Here is a 19,520-nt window from a genome sequence, read left to right on the forward strand (position 1 = left end):
GCTATAAATAAATGAATAGAATTAAACCAGATGGTAGTTAATTCAAATTCTTAGTTAAGAAGCAGTAATATTGACCTCAATCACTCTGGCTTCAAAATAAATGCTCAAGATGCAAATAAGCAGAAACGACAGCTGTTTCTTCAAAATATAAACAAAAACCATTTTCCATTTTAAGCAGTATGTTTAGTGCATTGATATCTGGAATACCAATATATTAATTCTAAAGCAAATGCCAAATATAGCACATATAATAAAGAATGGGTTGAATGCATTAGCAGCTATTTGGTATCCACGTATATAAAATTAAATTTAAAAAAATGCTTGAAACACCCACAAATCATCACATATACACATTCCTGCATAATTATAGAGGAATACAAGAACTCTGACTTGAAGCCTAGCAACAGTATCTAAGTATTAGTTAGTCTGCTAATCAACTACCAAAACTCACACACCACCACCTCAATGTGTTTCATATTTAAAATAAAATCCCTCCTGTTTCTATCTTCAGAGCAGCCGAAGGAAAAGGAATATGATAAAACAAACCTTGTTCATTTGAAGAGGAACAACCCATGTCATTTAATCCATCGGATAATTCATCTCATCACAAACAGCCAAGGCAATACAAAATAAAAAGATTTAAAAATAGATTATCCAAGTCAAAGGATCTTCGGTTTGCAACATCTTTCAAATGTGCAGACCTGTATTTAAAGAGATAGTCCAGATTCCTATAGATATTATTGCTAGTTTTTTGCATCTCCATCCTATAGAGGCCCTAGTAAATGCTGTATGGCAAATGCTTTCTAAAGCTTCAGTGCTCATTTAGTCACAGACAGCTGTAGACTGGATGAAAACAATCAGGGATTAACTTTTTTATTCATCGTAGCTTTTAATCTATTACTTTCTCTTCAGAGAAATAAAAACATAAAATGTGACAACTAACTGCAGGACAAGCAAGCAAGGATAACACGTCAAATAAGGATATTTATCTTTTGGACCCTAAAGACTTTCCCTTTTAAAAGACAGAACACTGGTTATAAAACATGCAGTAAATGAAATGATGCAGCTCTCAAGAATAATTTAAGGTGAATATTAAAAATACTCTGATAAAATTGTAATATTTATATAAAAGGCTTATTAAAATTGTGAAATTTGAATAACTTAAACTAAATCACACTTAGTGCAATACTTAAAATTCAGCTACACCCATTAAAGAAATACGTATGACTCAGCCAGAAAAATCTTATTTGCCTATTAAATGTTTATGTCTATGTATAGGTCTTGGTGTATTCGGGTCTTTTCCCATGTAAGATTGAGAGTATCTTGGCGACATATATAAACTTACTGTATATAGATTAAAGACTAGGATCTTGTTTGTCCTATCAAAAATGCTTTAAAATAGATTTAAATATATGTATCTTTCCAAGTAAGAATTTGATTTTTTTTTAAAGATGAAACACACACTGATCATTTTTTTAAATCTAAAAATAGCTTTACTACTACATAGCAAGTGGTGTACTAATGAAATGACACAAACCAAGACCTTATTTAGATGCTATTTTTATTTGGAAACACGTCTTTAGATTCATAAGTATTCCTAGCTTCCCCATCTATAAAGAAAAAGAGGACTAAAACTGGTAAAATGCATTTTTCTCTTGCTGACATCTTTAAAGCTAGACTTCAATGTTTGTGTTTGTGTTTGTGTGTGTGCATGTGTGTGTGTGTGTGTGTATGTGTGTGTGGTGTGGTGTTTTGACTTCTGCCCTACAGTTTTCTTGGCAAGATTTTCAGAAGTGATTTGCCTTTTTATTCCTAGGGCTGAGAGACAGAGACCAGGTACAATATGAAGTATGACTGAGGCAAAATGTGTTTTTTCTGGTTAAGTCTACTGCTGTGAATAAATTGGAGCTGATAAAAGCCACACATGTATAGGCATACATCTGGGTTCCAGGGCTACTTATGCTTCTGCTGAGCATGCCAAATCTAGGGAAAACTGCAGATCGCAAGCCTCAGTCTTTTACGGAATGGAAATTCAAGCACAACCTGTGTTCAACCCTTAAGTATCCGGTACAAATCATGATGAGAATGAGGGAATGACATCACAGTGCAAACCTGGACTTTGTACCTGCATCCCAATGTTTGACATAAATACATGGGTCACATGGTTTATGCCACAAAGCACATTTTATTATTTGCCCCCACGCTTGCACATTCCTAGGGATGCCATTTGTGTTCTACCTCTATTTGATCCAACAAACTTCCTAATATATAAGATGTCCATCTTATCAGGATTTAGCTTCAGTTTGCTTTCCTTCATTGCCTCTTATCCTCTTCGCAGAAAAAAAAATGGTGTTCATCTCATATTGATATTTAAATGTCCAAAAAGGTAAATGCTCCTGCAACAGATGGAAGAACTCTCTGACCACATCTCAGAGTTGAAGCTACATCATATTTCAAGCCCTCAAAAGTGTTTTATCAATTTTATTCCTAGTATAGTGTTCTAAATCTGTGCAATTTTTACTTTTACTCAATATTATCTAAGTAAAAAGATTCCAAAACCAAAAATACTCCCACCACAGGAAAGATGTTCCCTCTTTCTCTGAACATTTGACATATCTCCTAGATCTAAAAACTCTTAAAATATGTTTAGTACTGCACTACGTTGATCATGCCCCAGTATATAAGAGTATTAAGAGTATAAGAAAAAACATTATTTTTTCTGATACTATCCTGAGAGAAATAACATTTTGACAAATATCAATAGAAGAGAATATATGTAGCTCAGGGTTGAACTCTGAAGTCTTTAATGATCTCTGAGCTTGGTTGTTTGCTTGCAGGCATTTTTTGGAGTTTTTGGAGTTTTTCAAAGTGTACTTTTAATTAGTTTGGGTTTTTATATATCAAACATTATTTCACATATAATACAAAAATTATTTCATTTTATTCTCATTCTATATAACTGATGAGTGCAATAACTTCCGTTCAATATTAAACAGAAATCCCAATGTACATACCAATATCAGTTTCCTTATGGTTCTTGATATATTCCGCAAGCTCAAAATTTCCAGCAATTATTGCCACCTGAAAAATTATAAAACAGGTTATATCTAATATTTCAGTGTATAATGTACAGCATAAGTTTCAAATTCTAGGAATCAATATATAGATGATGAAAGTTCTACAGTACAACCTTCTGCATGTTTTCTAACTTCTAATGCAGAGGTGGATTGCTCCCGGTTGGGCCTGGATCGGGCGAAGTGGTAGTAGAGGTGGCGGAAGGCTCCACCCACCCAGATGCTTCTGCACATGCACAGAAGCATCGCGCGCACATTAGTGTGGCCAAACTGGTAGTAAAAAAATTGGCAACCGACCACTGTTCTAATGAGTCATGTACATAAAAAAAGTAAAAGTGCCGCTGGAGTTTTACTCTACTAGTTGGCACCAATTTTAGAGGTGCTCATCTCTGTGTCTATAAACCACTGAGCCAGTGCTCTCTGACAATTCCACAATCATGTGGCCAGCATAATGTCAAGTCACAGCGCAAAACATGAAAAAACATGGTATACTGTTACCTTCCTACCAAAGTGGTACCTATTTATCTACTTGCATTTACATGTTTTTGATGTGCTGGATTAGCACAGGCTGAGGCAAGTAACAGGAATTTACTGCAGCATGCAGTGGTAGGACTGAAAAAAACAGACCATAGACCTTCTCCAGTATCTATTAAGCCACTGAGCCACCACACCTCCCCAGTCATATACACATTGCCTATTAAAAATAAGTTTTAATTTCTGTAAACTTTGATTTTAAACATAGGACTGGTCAACTGATGGTTCACAAAAATGTATGTTGACCATAGAATCAGCAAAAGGACATTTGGCAACAATGCTTCATAATAGTGACATCTGGCAACATTTTTCCATGAATAGGCAAGCAAGTACCAAAATAAAATGAAAATATAAAAACCAAATCATAGGAGGACATGTTATTATCAATCCCAAAAAATGATAAACATTTTTTCAGTTTTCAATCCTTAGTTTTGCAGTCCAAAAGCCTTACTACAAAAATTGATTTTTATATATAAAATTATTAGAAAAAAAGGAAATCATATTTTAACTGAAAATATGATCACACAATATTAAACTATAAGTTTTAAGGAGGCATTTTAGCTATTAATATAATTCTCTGTTCACTGTAAGGATCTAAATGAAAACATATCTAACCAAACATCGGTTGAACGTAATCTGTAAGGTTTATGATGATTTGAAATTAATACACAGGCATGGATAATCCACTTAGCCCAAAGTCATAAAGACTGGGCAGCTCTATAAATTTAATAGATAAATAAATTTACTGCAGGTATTTATTAATTACTATTTCTTTTGTGCCTGTTTGATGATGGTGGTGGTGATGATGGAGGTAGTGGTGGTGATAATGATGATTTTTTAAATTCCTTGGATAATATCATGTGATAATCCAGGAAATTTAATAAGCACAAACTGCTTTGGAGCATTAACAGTATTAGTCTAGGACCGTGACGGCGGACTTATGGCACACGTGCCAGAGGTGATACGCAAAGCCCCCTCTGTGGGCACAAGCTGCTCTTCTGGTTTCTGGATGGCACGCATGTGTGCCATACAGCTGGTCTTCAGGTGCGCTGGAGCACCAGAAACCCAAAGACCAGCTGGCCAGTGTGCATGCAGGCCAGCTGGTCCTTAGGTTTCCAGGATGCACATGCATGCATGCCAGTTGGTCTTTGTGTTTCTGGTATGCATGCGTTCCAGTTTGGGCACTCAGTGCCAAAAAGGTTCATCATTGCTAGTCTAGGAACTACACTGCATTTTCAGTTTGCAACAGAAATTTCCATACAAAGAATTAACTGATAATTTCCATTTTAGAAACGATCTTGTCTCACTTATTCTTTTAACTATTAACTATAAACATTACTGGATTTGATTATTAGTATTCTGCTCATCTACATTTCTGTGAAAAACAGTTCTCTCCTTTCTAGATGTTAAGAATCTAAACTTGCTTATCTTTTTGACTTAATGTTATCAGAAATTCAAGATGATAGTGAAATACACAGAGAATGTAAATGAACATATAATGCCAAGGTTTGGTGGATGTTTCATTTATTTTAAAAGCAAGTCATCCAATGTGCTGTGTATCATTGTGAAAAAGCAACTGTCCCTTAAGTTAGTAACTGCATTCAGTAACTTGTGGTGTGCCAAGAAGCCCTGGCTTCAATGCAAGTTAGGGCTTCTAGAAACTTTAAGGCTACAAGAAGCATCTGAGCTGATGCCAAGCTAGGCTGCAGCACACAGCTGAGCCATTTCATCCCAGCATCCAGATCAGCCCCACAGCAACAAAACTGCAGCTACTTCAGGAAGCCCCAGCTGTGCCTGCCTGTCAGCACCATGAAGCCATAAACACTTTAGGAAACCACAGCAATCCTAGCAAAGCTAAGCAGCACGACGCAAAGCCACAAACTCTTGAGCCCTCACTTCCCTGTGTTCCACTGTCCCAATGGAACTTTGCTGTCTTCTTGCTCACACTGCTGGGCACACAAGTCTTCCTCCTGAGCTCTTGAGAGGAAATTGCTATGTTCAAATGTGGGAAGGAGGACTTGTGTGTCTAGCACGTCCTTATGAAGAGCCAGACTGATGATTCTTGGTCAATAGAAGCAAGAAGGTGGTGAATATAAAGCTGAGACTGGAGAAGAACAGGGTAGCAGGAGCCTTGGAGTGCAGGAGGCCAAGAGATGTGAAGGAGACAAGTGTTGGGGAAAAGTTGAAGTGCCCCTACAGTCATAAATGCATGCAGGTTACCAAGCACCTAAATATTAATAACATGTTTGCATGTGCTACAATGGCTGTTACTTAGGGGACCCAACATAAATACCCTTTGTTTAGTGCCATTGTAACTTCAATGAGGACTACCTAAATTATCCTATATGAGTCTCTGATACAGTCATGCTTCTTTTTCTAATGGAAAGTCATCTTTTCTTAAAGGTATGGATAAAGTAGAACAAAAGTAGGAAAACAAATGTGTATATACCACTCAAACAATGCAACCCAAATTAGATAGTAATTTGTAAAGTAATAGTAATAGTAGTCAATTGCTAAATAATGTAGGCCAGGGGGTCCCCAACATGTGGGCCTTGACGAGTTTGCAATTAGGGCCTGGGAACAGCTAGTCAGTGTGTGCATGCGCATCCTCACTTACACAAGCACATCCTCACTTGCATGAGCAGTGGGCAAAAGTGTGTGTGTGCTACATTTGCATGAGCAGCAGGCGTACATGCACACTGCTCATGCAATAGAACTGCTGGCTGCTTGTATGGAACTATCCTTTCTCCCCCTTCCCCCTGTTGGTCTGCAAAGCCGGAAACATTAGAGAACTCTGATGTAGATTAATATCTTAGGTTTTTTTAAAAAACTGAAAACTTAAATCATCATAAAAAAAGAAAGTAAAAGAATAAAAAATTAAAAGTTAAAAAGCCATAAAAACAATACAAATAAAATGATTTCAAAATTCCTAGTAATAACTCAGCTAATACAACTCATCTTTTACTTTAGTTAAATGTAGACCATATGAAATTTTATTGCCTCTTTCTTTTCCTCAAAGCCAACTGAAAGACTGAAAAGTGATAAAATTTCTTAAATTAAGCCTTAGTTAATACACCCATAGCCTCCTAGCAGTACTTTTTTTCTTTTTTTTTTCTTTTTTTTTTTTGCTGCATCCCAAATTTAACACAGTCCATGTTTGATTTTTAAAAATGCCATCTTTAATCCATAACTTCCCTTCCAAGAATCTGGTTTATCATACTATTGATGCTTAAGCAAAAACTCCATCAGAGTATGCAATAAATTCAACAGATGAATTGGAGTCCATTTTAAATATTGATGGAGATCAAAATCTATTTTTGTTCAATTAAACTAAGTTTCACATCAGACTTTTTTCACATCTAACAAAGGCAATATAACTGATCCATTGTTATCAGAATAAAATGCTAAAATGACTACCCAGAGTCTAGTAGTGTTAAAAGCTTGGTGGCTTTTCAAAAACACAAATTAATTTGGATAAATTATTGAATACTATTATCTTCTAAAAAGTAGTTGTCAAAATTTTTGAATCTCCATGTAATAGGAATGTTGTATAATACAGGCAGTCTTTGGCTTACATTCATTCCTTTAGTGACCATTCAAAGATACTATGGGGCTGGAAAAAGTGACCAATGACCATTTTAACATGACAGTTGCAGCAACCCCATAGTCATATGATCAAAATCCAGACACTTAGCAAATGGCACGTCCCAGTGTCATGTGATCACTATTTGTAGCCTTTCCAGCTGGCTTCCAACAAGCAAAGTCAGTGGGAGAAGTCATTCATTTAATGACCACATGGTTCTCTTAAAAACTGCAGTGATTTACTAAACACAAAAATGGACCAAAGCTCAGTGGAAATTTTGGGCTCAACTGTGGTCATAAATTGATGACTCCCTCTGGCTTGCGCAATTTGCAACATTCTTTCCTGTTTCCAAAGCAAGCATTATGTAGTCTCAGAAAATGTTATAAGTAGAGCTCCTTTATCAGAATATTCATTACATTTTTCTATAGATTTGTTTCTAAAATAGAAACCAGATATTCCTTATGGCTTTTTTAACCACTCAATAGGATTTGTTATCCTAGTTGGTCTTGTGTCCCTATCAAATCTGGTTGTTTAAAAGTATCAAATATTTCCTTTGAAGTTAAAGATATAGCCCAAATCCTTTGAATGGACTTCCAAAACCCTTGGAAGATTTATTCTATAGGAAAAAAATGACATATCTGCTCAGTAAGTACTTCTATATTCACAGTTATAAAGACATGATTAAATTACATAAACTGAGAGTACATGATTTCATAAGAACAGACATGTTCCTGGATCTATTTTAACTTAACATTCACTTGATGTTTATTTTACCTAAGAAATTGATTTACTTAAATAACAAAACCTCAAATTCAAAGACAAATATATAGACTATAAGAACAGATACAGTATATAAGAAGAAATCTCGACTTCTGATACCTTCATATTTATAACAGAAAGTAAGACAAAAGAGCAATAAAATGTATTGGTATTGGGTAAAGTTGGGGTGCAGGTTTTATTAGCTTTTATAATTTCTTCCTTCTTATTAAACTTGTTAAGAGTGTTTGTAAATCTTGATGGCTTCTCTATGCATTTGTACATAATAAGAGGAAATAGCAGAATATCAGATGATTAGATTTATCCCAAAACTCAATTTAACTGATGCTGGCTGCGAAGCCTACAACATTATAATATATAACCTAAACCAAAGTATGAATACTTAGATAGTAACTGCAACATTACAATTGTCCACTGACATGAGACTATTCATTGTTCATTGATTGGAGATTTTTTTAAGGCTTATTTGCAGTTATATCTAACAGTTAATGCATGGATATCGTAATGAGGAATGGAATAGAGAACTTTTAGTGATTGCCTAATACCAACATGCAGGCAGTATAAGAAAAAGAAATTGGGAAAGATTTAACACATTCATTTTGAAGTAAATTTGGAATAGCGCCATTTTGGAGTAGATTCAATTTGATAGGGTAAATGGGGGAAGTATAATTATTTGGTGTAAATTATGCTTGGTAATATCCATTAATCATCTTTATGATTTTTCAGCTCTACTCTGGAGACTTTTCTAAAAAGTTTGAAAAGTTTATTAAAAGTTTATATTTAAAAATATTTTCAAAACAATCATCTACAGGTTGAGTGGTAGATAGCACAGATTAGCTCTTTACTATTTTGGTAACTGAGAAAAAAATAGAGATCAAGAGTTGTCCTAGAATTCCCTTTGTTCCTTGTAATAGAACCCTTGAGGTGTCTGAAATGTTTCAAGATGTTGCAAACTTTGTTCCATTTGTGTAGCATTCAGGATATTTCCCTAGAATACTTTTAAAGTGGGCTGGAAAGTCCTATTTTCATTTTGAAATTTTATGTATTTCTTGAACACCCCAAAGAATTACCTCATATTTATACAATGACAATCTCTTTTAATCAGCATTCAACATTTACCACTTAAAATTTAAAGAGAGACAAGGTGTAATTATTAAACTGAAATGCTGTTGACAAAAGTCTGATATAACACAATAAATCTGTCATGAAAAGTTATTTTTCAGAACAGTGTATCATTTATTAATCCATCTTGTCTTTCTGTTGAATCCACAAACATTCTTATCTTCAAAAACCTCCTAAATAAGTAGTGTGGAGTTTTTTCAAATGCCTTTCTCATTTATTTCTATTTCCTGTCGTCTCTATCTTTATTTACCTTCATCCCCTGTAGCTTTCTCTTTTAGCCTGTTGATTGGCAGTACCTAACTGACCATGGGTTAGCTTGAAAAGCTAAGCAGGATTAGTGTCAGCATCAATGTGGAAGCATCCATAAATCTCCATAAACTAGGCTGAAAGTTGAACAAACTATCCCCAAGAAAACAAGAAGTCATTTCCAAATTTGTGAAATCATAAAAAGTCAAGTTCAGTTTGAACTAGATTTTACCTTTAGCTCATTCCAGCATGATTAGGTTCATGCTTCTCAGTGAAATAACGTAACCAAACTGCTCAATGCTGAAGAGTTCTTGACCAGTGGCAAATATATGCTGTTTTTGAAGTAGTGTTTTACATTCATTGAATATAAACATAAGTAAGAAAAATATTACATCCTCGTTTCATTAGTGCATTGGTTGCCAATTTGTTTCCAGGTCTAATTCAAGATGCTGGTTTTAATCTTTAAGATATTCATGGCCAGTCTACCTGAGGAACCCTATCTCCCCAGTTACATCAGCCTGCTCCAATAGATCTGGTAGAAAATGTATGCTGTGGGTCAGGGACGTGCAGTCAGGAGAGGCAGAGCCTCACGACTGTCATCATGAAAAGAAAAAAAAATGTAAAAGGAAAAAGGCAAGAGCTGAGGTCAGGCTGAGCTAGTTGCTGCCAGAGTCATCGTGGATGACTCTGCTTAACTGTTTAAAAAAGCCTCTAAAAAGCTCCCTCTACAGGAAGAGGCAGGAGAATGACTTGCCTCATCTAGTCTGACTTTAGGCGTTTTATGATCACTCAAGCAGAGTTAAGTAAGGGTTAAAAGCCTAAAAATTCCTGACGTGGGTGAGGCATGTCATTCTCCTGCCTCCTCCTGTAGAGGGCGCTTTTTTAGAGGCTTTTTTTAAACAGTTAAGCAGAGTCATCCACGGTGACTCTGGCAGCAACTAGCTCAGCATGGCCTCAGCTCTTGCCTTTTTCCTTTTACATTTTTTTTTCTTTTCATGATGACAGGCAAGAGCAGAGTTGAAATCCTCTCTGAAACAGCTGGAAAAGGTACATGTGGGTCGGAGGGAGGGGGAGGAATTCAAACTTCATCCTCAAGTGTAGATCCCTCCCCAAGTGTAGTTTGATTGCAGGCAGAGCCACGTTGCCTTTTCAAACACACACACAGAGAGCTGGATAAAACTATATAAGCCCAGCTTCACTTATTACAAGTTTAAAAAGATTGCTCCACCTGCAATCAAAGGCTCGGATTGGCTCCCCTCCGGCTTCTCTGCCTCTTTCCTCACCCCAGCCTGCAAGCAGGCGGTGAGTGAGTGGGTGGGCTTTATTGCATTTCCGGCATTTTCCACCCAGACAGCAGGCTGCATTTGCAATGGTGGAGGTGTTTGGGAAGGCAGCATGGGAATGGGGGGGGGGGGGTATGGCAGAGGAGCTGCTTTCAAGCCATTGGAAAATATATCCAATCCAACTTTTGTGTTTGTTTGACAGAGAGTGAATGAGAGAGGGAAGGGGGTAGGAGAGATAGTCCAATCCAACTTCTTGGTGTCCGTGTGTCTGTTTGAGAGAGGGGGGAGGGAGGGAGAGAGTAAGGAAGGAAGGGGAGGGAGAAGAAAAAGAATGAAGGAAACTTTTTCGCAAAGGAGAAAAACAAATGCTGTCGCTTTAAATCGGAACTGAGCATGCCTAGCTGTGGAATTCTGGGAGTTGAAGTCCACAAGTCAAAAAAAAAATTGAAACCCACCACTGTGTCAGTGCCTCACCAGCCATAAACCTCACCGCACATCACTGCTGTGGGTACTATCAGCCACATATCTTTTCTGCCATAGTATCCACCATGTATAACATTCTTCCCCCCCCCCCAGACCTGGTTATATTACCAGGCCTGAGGCTCCCAGAATTCAGAGACATACTTAGATGGCTCCATTTCTGAGGTGGCCAGTCTTATCCTCTTTTTCTTGTTTTTATATACGTAGTTTTATTTGATTGTTGTATGCATAAAAAGAGCCAGTTTTGATGAGATGGGTAACTATACAACTTTAGTTAATTAATATTAGTATAAATGAGAAAACATCCTTGCAATATAATGTTGCTGGCCTACGCAAATGTGCAGCTTTTCCCTACTTTTAAGAACCTTTTTTTTACAACATCCCAGTTTCTCATGTTTTAGAAGATATCAGATTTTGCTCCATAAACAATTTATTTCAATATTTTTTTACTAACAATATATTTTTAAAAGTAATTGACATTTAAAATATCAAACAATATTTTCAGGGACTTTTTTATATATGTGAGTATGGTGAAACTTCCTGGTACACGGCAATTAAAACCATGGAAAAGTTTATTCATAGCGTAGATGAATGTTAGCAAAAGTGACATTTGCTATAATTTAATATGGTTAATGAGTTCATCTAGAGTACCTGCTAATAACTTGTCAGTGTATGTGTTTCAGTGATTACCTCTGGGTAGCTTAATATACCATACATGATACGATTCCTTTTTCACTTTTAATTGGGGAGATTCAATGTGTCACGTTAGAATTTACAATAATCCATTTTCCCACATTTCCACCAAAAGATCTGGTTCCTGTTTAAATTTAATCCACTATTAATCTAAGGATTAAAACATCATCAAAAGAACAATGTTTGTTTGATTTATACAGAGTAAACTATATAGATTTAACAACAAAACCTGCTTTCTGTGTTCAATAAAAATTTTCAAACTTGAAATTTTAATACTGAAGCAATTTACATTCAACCTCCAAATGGTGTTGGAATCAATATGCATTATCTGTTTCAGCTAGCCTGTAATCATCAGGAAATAATGCAGCTGCTTGAAATATTGTTTTTCTTTCTTTTCTTTTCTTTTCTTCCTCCCTCCCTCTTATTTCTGCACCTTGGCCTTCGCATTAGAATGCCAACTCAATCCTGAGAGACATGATGAAAAGAATTTAGAAACCAGTTATAAAACAGCCAGAAATGAAGACTAATTTATGCCAACACCATCTTTAAAAATCAAAATAAAACATAAAATGTTGACAAGAAACTTACTAAAATGCAGAATGGCCACCTTTTTATAGTAGACTGGTTAGTATTTTGGGTATTTTAGTATTTTGGGTTAATTATGTGTAGATACTTTAACTGGTTAGTTATGGGTAGGTATGTTAAAAACTGTTGAACATGTTTTCTGCTGGTCACAACAACTAACAAAACTGATTTTAAAATACTGTATAGTTTGTATCATGGCAAAATGTTTCAAGAAATTATTCAACATTAGTTTGGGCACTCCATCAAAATTATAATTGTAGTAATAATTAATATGTTCTGTACAGATTAAAATGGTTTGGCTTTTAGTCCTGAACTTGTAATTAAGTAAACTTACTTTAAAATCAAGACTTATAATGGGGGTAGGGGGGTGTAATATAAATGTTAGAAAATAACATTTAAAAAGGATATGATGTCTGATGAAATCATTTCAAAGAAATATCTGACTTCCAACATGAAGTATTAAACAATAACAACACTGTCCAACATTAATTTATTCAGAGAAGAAAATCATTGTCCATTAAGCCTTGTAATAAGGTAGCAATCTCCATCTGCTTTCCTTTGAAATCCAGAATTTGTGGAGGAGGTTTAGATTACTAAACAGATGATGGGAGACTAGAACGATCAGTTAGATGAAAACTTTAAAGTTTTTTGCAATTATTTCTCAAAAGCCTGGATATACTTCAAACTGGTTTCTGATTAGATTTTTATTATAAACTATCTTAGTCATCCTAATCAATGACTGGAATAGCAATAGCAGGAATATGATTATAATTCTGCTGGATATAACTTCTTTAAAAATCACTAATATAAGATTGTCTTAACTGATGGATTTCTGTTATTTAAGCCTGTCTAGATTTTCACAATTACTGGTGTGTTCCATTTGATTTCACAATAAAGTGGCTTTTATGATATGGGTAATAACATATTATACATACTGAAAGAAGTAGTTACTAGACTAAAGTCTAAGAATTACTTGGGGATAGGAGAAGGGAGGGAATTAGACTTCCTTGAATTTGTATGAAGTAGAAAACAAGAGTAGGACCAACTATATACAAAAATGCCTCAAACACTTGCGTGTCAATAGTTATCTCTGTTTGTTCCTGATTTTCCTGTTATTTTGAAATCTCTGGGCCTAACCTCTATTTATGATCCTGATTTTATCCTGGCTTCTGTTTTCCTTCATGATGTGCTCCTTTTTTAAAATCTTTGGTGCTATCTGCTTCTTTTTGGTTAAAATTTTCTGGAAAAAATTATCATAGACATAGACAAGCAGTTGCTGGTAACTGAACAATCATCCAAGAAAGCATGTATGAGTAAATATTAAAGTGGGATTATTGAAAAGGCCTTTATCATATTTATCTGTGAGTCATGAAGCAACTTTTTGCACTGCTAATTTCAGAAAAGTTCATGTTATAGATTCTCTCCACATCACAGTAGTATCATATAAGCTACAGGTCTTTATTTCATTTCATTTATTTCATAGTGCATAATTGAAATTGCAGCAATTCCTATTGCAAAAAAATAAATCTCTGTATCAGTTCTACAGATTCAGATGAATGGAACATACATTAGCATATTTTAGCCAACCCCTTTTTAAACAGATTAGGACTGGAAGTGCCAAAGAGAGCTATTGTTATATAGGAACAAACAAGTTTATAAAGTTAATATAAATAATAATTTCTAAAAAGATAAGGGCATATCTTAATCTTTTAATTTATCACTTATCTGTATTTTTAATGTACACAAGCTTTAAATATGCTGACTCAAAATAATAATAAAGGAAAATAGCTGTAGTTTAAGTCCTTGGTGCTCTCTGAGCTTGGTCATTTTCTTGCAGACTTTTCATTATCAGCACAGATGAAGTTACCTAGTTTAGATAATGAAATGTCTGCAAAAAACCGACCAAGTTCAGAAAGTACAAAGGACCTTCGTTACTCAAAATAAGCATCTAGACTTTTTGAATTTGGTATAATAAAACACTAAAATTTGCCCAATATAGTAAATGATCTTTACAGCCAAATAATTTTTTTTGCCCTAAATATTCATTACACTTAAACTTTAAAAGCACAGCTTTACACATTTTTAACAGTAAAAAGCTAGCACTTATCGAATATTAAACAAATTACTTATATGACAATGCTTATGATTATTTTGATCTATGAGATTAATTGCTGTAAATCATCTGCATTCTAATGAAATATCCTGAGACAAAGCATATATGAAAACCATTTGACATCTGACACTCAATATTTGCCTTAAATATTTTATACTACAAAGTATGTACAAAGCTGTCCTGCAGACTTGAAAACAATTATATTATGTCTTGATATTTATTTTAAAATATAATGCAATTCTGAGTTTTATATTAATATCTCAGAATATTTCACTTTCAAATTATTAACTTTGCTAAACTATATCTATACATTCCAAAGTAATATGCTACGTCCATGCTTAGCCATTAAAATTACATCATTCCAAAAATTATACAATTTTAAAGTACTTAATTAGAGTAAGACATGCAAACATTTAGAAACAGCCAGGGAAATGAGAAAAAATAGAAATGTAATTAACACAACCACAATTAATAGACGCTTAGCCCATGCTGTACAAATACACACACACACACCAAGTTAACTTTTCATTTCTACTATGCAATCCTAGTGCCCATTTTGGGGGGGGAGTGAGCTTTACCTTTCAGATTCTTTCAAGAGTCGATTTTCACTGTATATAAATCTTGTGTCCTCGATCATACCAAGCTTCTTTTTGTTTTTTAATCTATTTCCTTCCTACCACAGAATTTTTTTAACCCTAATGCATACTGATTCTGTCCCAAAATTTAGCATCGCATGTGATATTTGTGCACAAAAATTCTCCTAGCAACTCTGGTTTAGTACCCAACAATTTCTTTATTCAAGCTATGATTCATGGTACCATCTGTAGTTAGATATTGACAGGCAGTAGTCTTAGAATAGCTATTATATATTTGTTCAACAACTAGTTTTAGCATTTGCAAATTTAATTCATGGGGGAAATCCAACATTTATCAGACTACATTTGCTAAAATATTGCAATATTGCTTTTTTAAAGGGAAGCTTTTTCATTGTTCATAAATATGAAGCTTATTAAGGGTCAAACAAGAAATTTAAGAAACATACATTGTCAAGATATGACCTACCTTTTATCAGACCAATCATTTTGGGCTGCTTTAGGAAAAGAATTTTCAAAGTGAGGTTCAGCTATAATGTGGGGGAAAGAGACCAGCTTGTCTATCTTTTTTTTTAAAGCTTCTTCAGCAGACAAGTCTGTAAATATATTTCCTAAAAATAACCCCCAAAATCACCTTCAAAATTACAAATGAACAAAACATAATTCCAGTTAACATATTTTCAGCTACTGCTAAGTGGATTATAAGAACAGGATTGTAGGCCATGAAAGATAAAAGTAAATCATTGCCTGTCATCCAGAGGAGGTATTCATCCAGTTCTGACCGGTTCTAGTGAACCGGTAGCAGAAATTTTGAGTAGTTCAGAGAACCGGCAAAGCTATGGCTGACTCCGCCCCCATCTATTCCCTGCCTCCCAAGTACCAGCTGATCGTCTGGGTTTTCTTCTGTTGCCCTGCAGAGGAGAATGGAGCTGGAAAGCAAGTTAATGGGGTGGGGAGGGAATGGGGATTTTACAGTATCCTTCCCCTGCCACTCCCACCAAGCCACGCCCACCATGCCCACAGAACCAGTAGTAAAATGTTTTGAATCCCACTACTGTTTTTATCCTATTGTCCTCACAAGACCCTCCCAAAACTAGTATTCATATAATCTTAATCTCATCTTTCTGGCCATGACCACTACTAAACAGTAAGCAAAAACACACACACTGTTCATGAATCTACATTTTATTGAATTATATAACTTGGGCTGCAGAGAAATTATTTCTGTTATACTTCAGTCTATTATTTTAAAATGTTTTAACTCATTATTTGACTAATACTGTAACTTTTTAGATAAAACAACCCCTTTCTTTATTATTCATATTCATCAATGCAATGCCTAATTCTTGAAAAAAGCAAAAAAAGTTAATGTTTATGCATTGTTCTTCCATATCATTTTATTTCATAGCAGCAAGAAGATATAATATGATCTTCTAATAGAGAGCTTTCAGCCATGCTTATTTAGTGAGCCTTATACGCCCATATTAATCCTAAATTATAGGTTGTGAGATTAGCCAGAAATACCTATCACAATCTACTTAATGAACACTGGGAGCCATTTTCAAATAGGTCTGTAATTTCTACCCAGAACTACTTTGCAATCAAAGGCTTTATGTGGGATTGTGCCAATTTGTTCTAACAAGCATAGGCATAATTATTATATCAATGATGTAATATTAGCATTGGCTTCCCCCAAATCTTGGAAGTATAACACAAGATGGTAGTTTTCATTCACAGTACTCTCTGTATCACAGAAAATAAATGGCTTGTTTTTAATGATTAGGATGTGAAATAATAAGTAAAACATTGTAATGTATCTGCAATGTCATGCTGGCCACATGACCATGGAAATGTCTTCACACAGTGTTGGCTGCAGGTCTCGAAACGGAGATGAGCATCTCTCCTTATAGTTGGAAAACAACTAGCAGAGTAAAATCCACAGGACTTCTTTTCTTTCCTTCTATTGTAATGTATACAGTATGTATAATATTTATAATGACATTATTTTTACTGAGAAATCGTTCAAACAAAGGGTTAAATAATACAACTAAGAATAATTTTTAAAGTGTTATTAATTGAATGAAATTCTGCCTGGTTATAATTAAAGATATGCATTTCTTCTTATCAAAGATATAATTTTACTTTATAAGTCTTTTTCTGTTTTGTAAAAATTATTTTAAGGCAGAAAATGTCAAGGGCAAAGAATCAGGACCACACATAAAGTTAAGCTGTTTTATTCCTCATGCCTTTACACAAGAATGCACTAAATTGGCACTAATTAAAAGTTAATGGAATTCAAGAACTGGACTTGGGTTGCTTGTGGACACATAATGATCCTGGCTTATTCCTCTCTTAACTTCACCCCCAGGCTCTGCCTCTTATTCTCCAACAGAACATGAAACATTCAGTTTGTCTCATTTTATTTCAGAAGAAAATATCTGCATTTATAAAAAGAAGCTTCTTTTAAATTTCTTTTTATTGCAGGCATAATTTGACTACTCTACACAATGGATCAGATAAAGCAAACATAAACCTGAATGGATCTGATCTGATCTGATTATCTGAGAAATAGCTTTTGCTTAGAAATAAAACATTGCATGGCATTGCATTACATGTGTCAATCACCAATCAGTCCCGATCAATCCACATATTGATTCAGTGATGATATACAACAAGTGCTTGTTGGCTTTTAGCAACTACATAGATGGATTGTCACATTGCCAGCCATTTTTCTTCAATTTCCTTCCACCTTTGCTGATATTAAAGCTTTTTCGAGAGAGCTGGAATATGTCCAAAGGGGAAGCTAATTTGAATCTGTCCACAATATTCTCAAGAGACTTCTTCAACACCAAATTTCAAAGGCAACAAAGACTTCCTATCTTGCTTCTTTAAAGTCCAACTTTTGTTTCCACAGAGTATCAGGGGGAATACCATGACTTGTGTGATTTTGATGTTTGTGAGTATAGGGACATTGCAGCATATGAATATCTTTTCCACGGCCTTTGTGCATACTCAACCAAGTCTGTTACTCTAAGGGAGGCCTGTCAAACTGGCGGCTCACAGGCCAGATACAGCCCACCGAGGCCTCACACACCCCGGCTCTGCAAAGGCAAAAAACATCGTGATACATCACGATACAGCCTGCAACACGATCAAGTTTGACATCCCTGCTCTAAGGTCAGTGACATGCAGTCAGGGGAGGCAGGGGAGGCAGGGCCTCACCACTGTCATCATGAAAATAAAAAAAATGTAAAAGGAAAAAGGCTGAGGTAGTTCCTGCCAGAGTCACAGTGGGTGACTCTGCTTAGTGCTTAACTGTTTAAAAAAGCCTCTAAAAAAGTGCCCTCTACAGGAGGAGGCAGGAGAACCACGTTCCTCATTTAGTCTATCTTTATGATCACTCGAGCAGAGTTAAGCAAGGGTTAATAGCCGAAAAATTCCTTATGTAGATGAGGTACATGGTTCTCTTGCCTCCTCCTGTAGAAGGCGTTTTTTTAAGGCTTTTTAAAACAGTTAAGTAGAGTCATCTATTGGGGACTCTGGCAGCAGCTAACCCAGCCTGACCTCAGCAGCTCTTGCCTTTTTCCTTTTACATTTTTACATTTTTCTCACTCCTTCACACACACACACACGCACAGACACACACACCCTGTTCATTTTCTTTCTTTGGATCATTAAGTCTTTAGTCTCATCTATCTTTCCATAGTTTTAATCACGCATTCCATCTCCTGTTATAGTTTACTCCTTCTTTTGCAAATTACACCAGGTATCTTTTTCCCCCTCCCCCCCCTTTTGATGTCATATAATCAACATTTCCAGGAAGGCCTGGTGGGTTATTTAAGTATTTCCATATGAATACTAAAAGCATTTTTTTCCAAAATCATTGTCTTTTACATGATTAATATAATCCCCTTTATCGTTTTATCACTTTCTTAGTCAAAATCTTGATTAAGTTCTTAACTGTGCTTCTAAATTTTTTTAAAAAGTATTGTTTTCCTCTGTTTCTCACTTTCTGTAATTCAGAAAGAAAGGATGACTCACTGAGAAGGTTTTTTTTGTTCCACTATTTTCAAAGACCTCTTTTCATCTGTTGTCAACCTTCCAAGTAGACCAGACAAGAAACACAAGATGAACTAATTCTACTCTATTATAAGACCGCATTAACAGAACCTTGCAAGTCTAAAAGTAGAAATCCTCCTCCATCTCTTTTTAACCACCTGATAAGTTAGGGTGGATTCTTTTTCTTCCGTTTACTGGTTTGCAGGCTCTTCTTCCTTTTATCCGATTGTTTCCTAGAAAGCATGTCTTCCCTCCCCTTCAAAGGTTATTCTCACATTCCATTACATATATAAATTTATAATATCTCAAGGGGATTAAAAAAGTGAGGGTTGGTCATAGTACTTAATATCTTTTAAATGACTGCATTGCTAGTGCAAA

At 35.3% G+C, this 19,520-nt stretch overlaps 1 protein-coding gene across 9 annotated transcripts in view; it reads right to left on the bottom strand.

Moving 5' to 3' along the window:
* The window catches only part of SHANK2 (SH3 and multiple ankyrin repeat domains 2), a 332,468-nt gene that overhangs the window by 259,961 nt on the left and 52,987 nt on the right, over window positions 1-19,520 (bottom strand). For 8 of the 9 annotated variants that reach the window (XM_087719473.1, XM_087719456.1, XM_087719465.1 and 5 more), the window contains exon 10: window positions 3,015-3,081. In XM_087719473.1, the coding sequence (XP_087575599.1) occupies window positions 3,015-3,081 (67 nt within the window). Of the gene's footprint in view, window positions 1-546; window positions 822-3,014; window positions 3,082-19,520 lie in introns of those variants that run through there. The other variant, XM_087719477.1, reaches the window with a different exon arrangement.

The sequence above is a fragment of the Thamnophis sirtalis genome, unplaced genomic scaffold, assembly GCF_051295495.1.
Source record: "Thamnophis sirtalis isolate CommonGarterSnake01/CBP01778 unplaced genomic scaffold, rThaSir2_p1.2 scaffold_1, whole genome shotgun sequence".
NCBI lineage: Eukaryota > Metazoa > Chordata > Lepidosauria > Squamata > Natricidae > Thamnophis > Thamnophis sirtalis.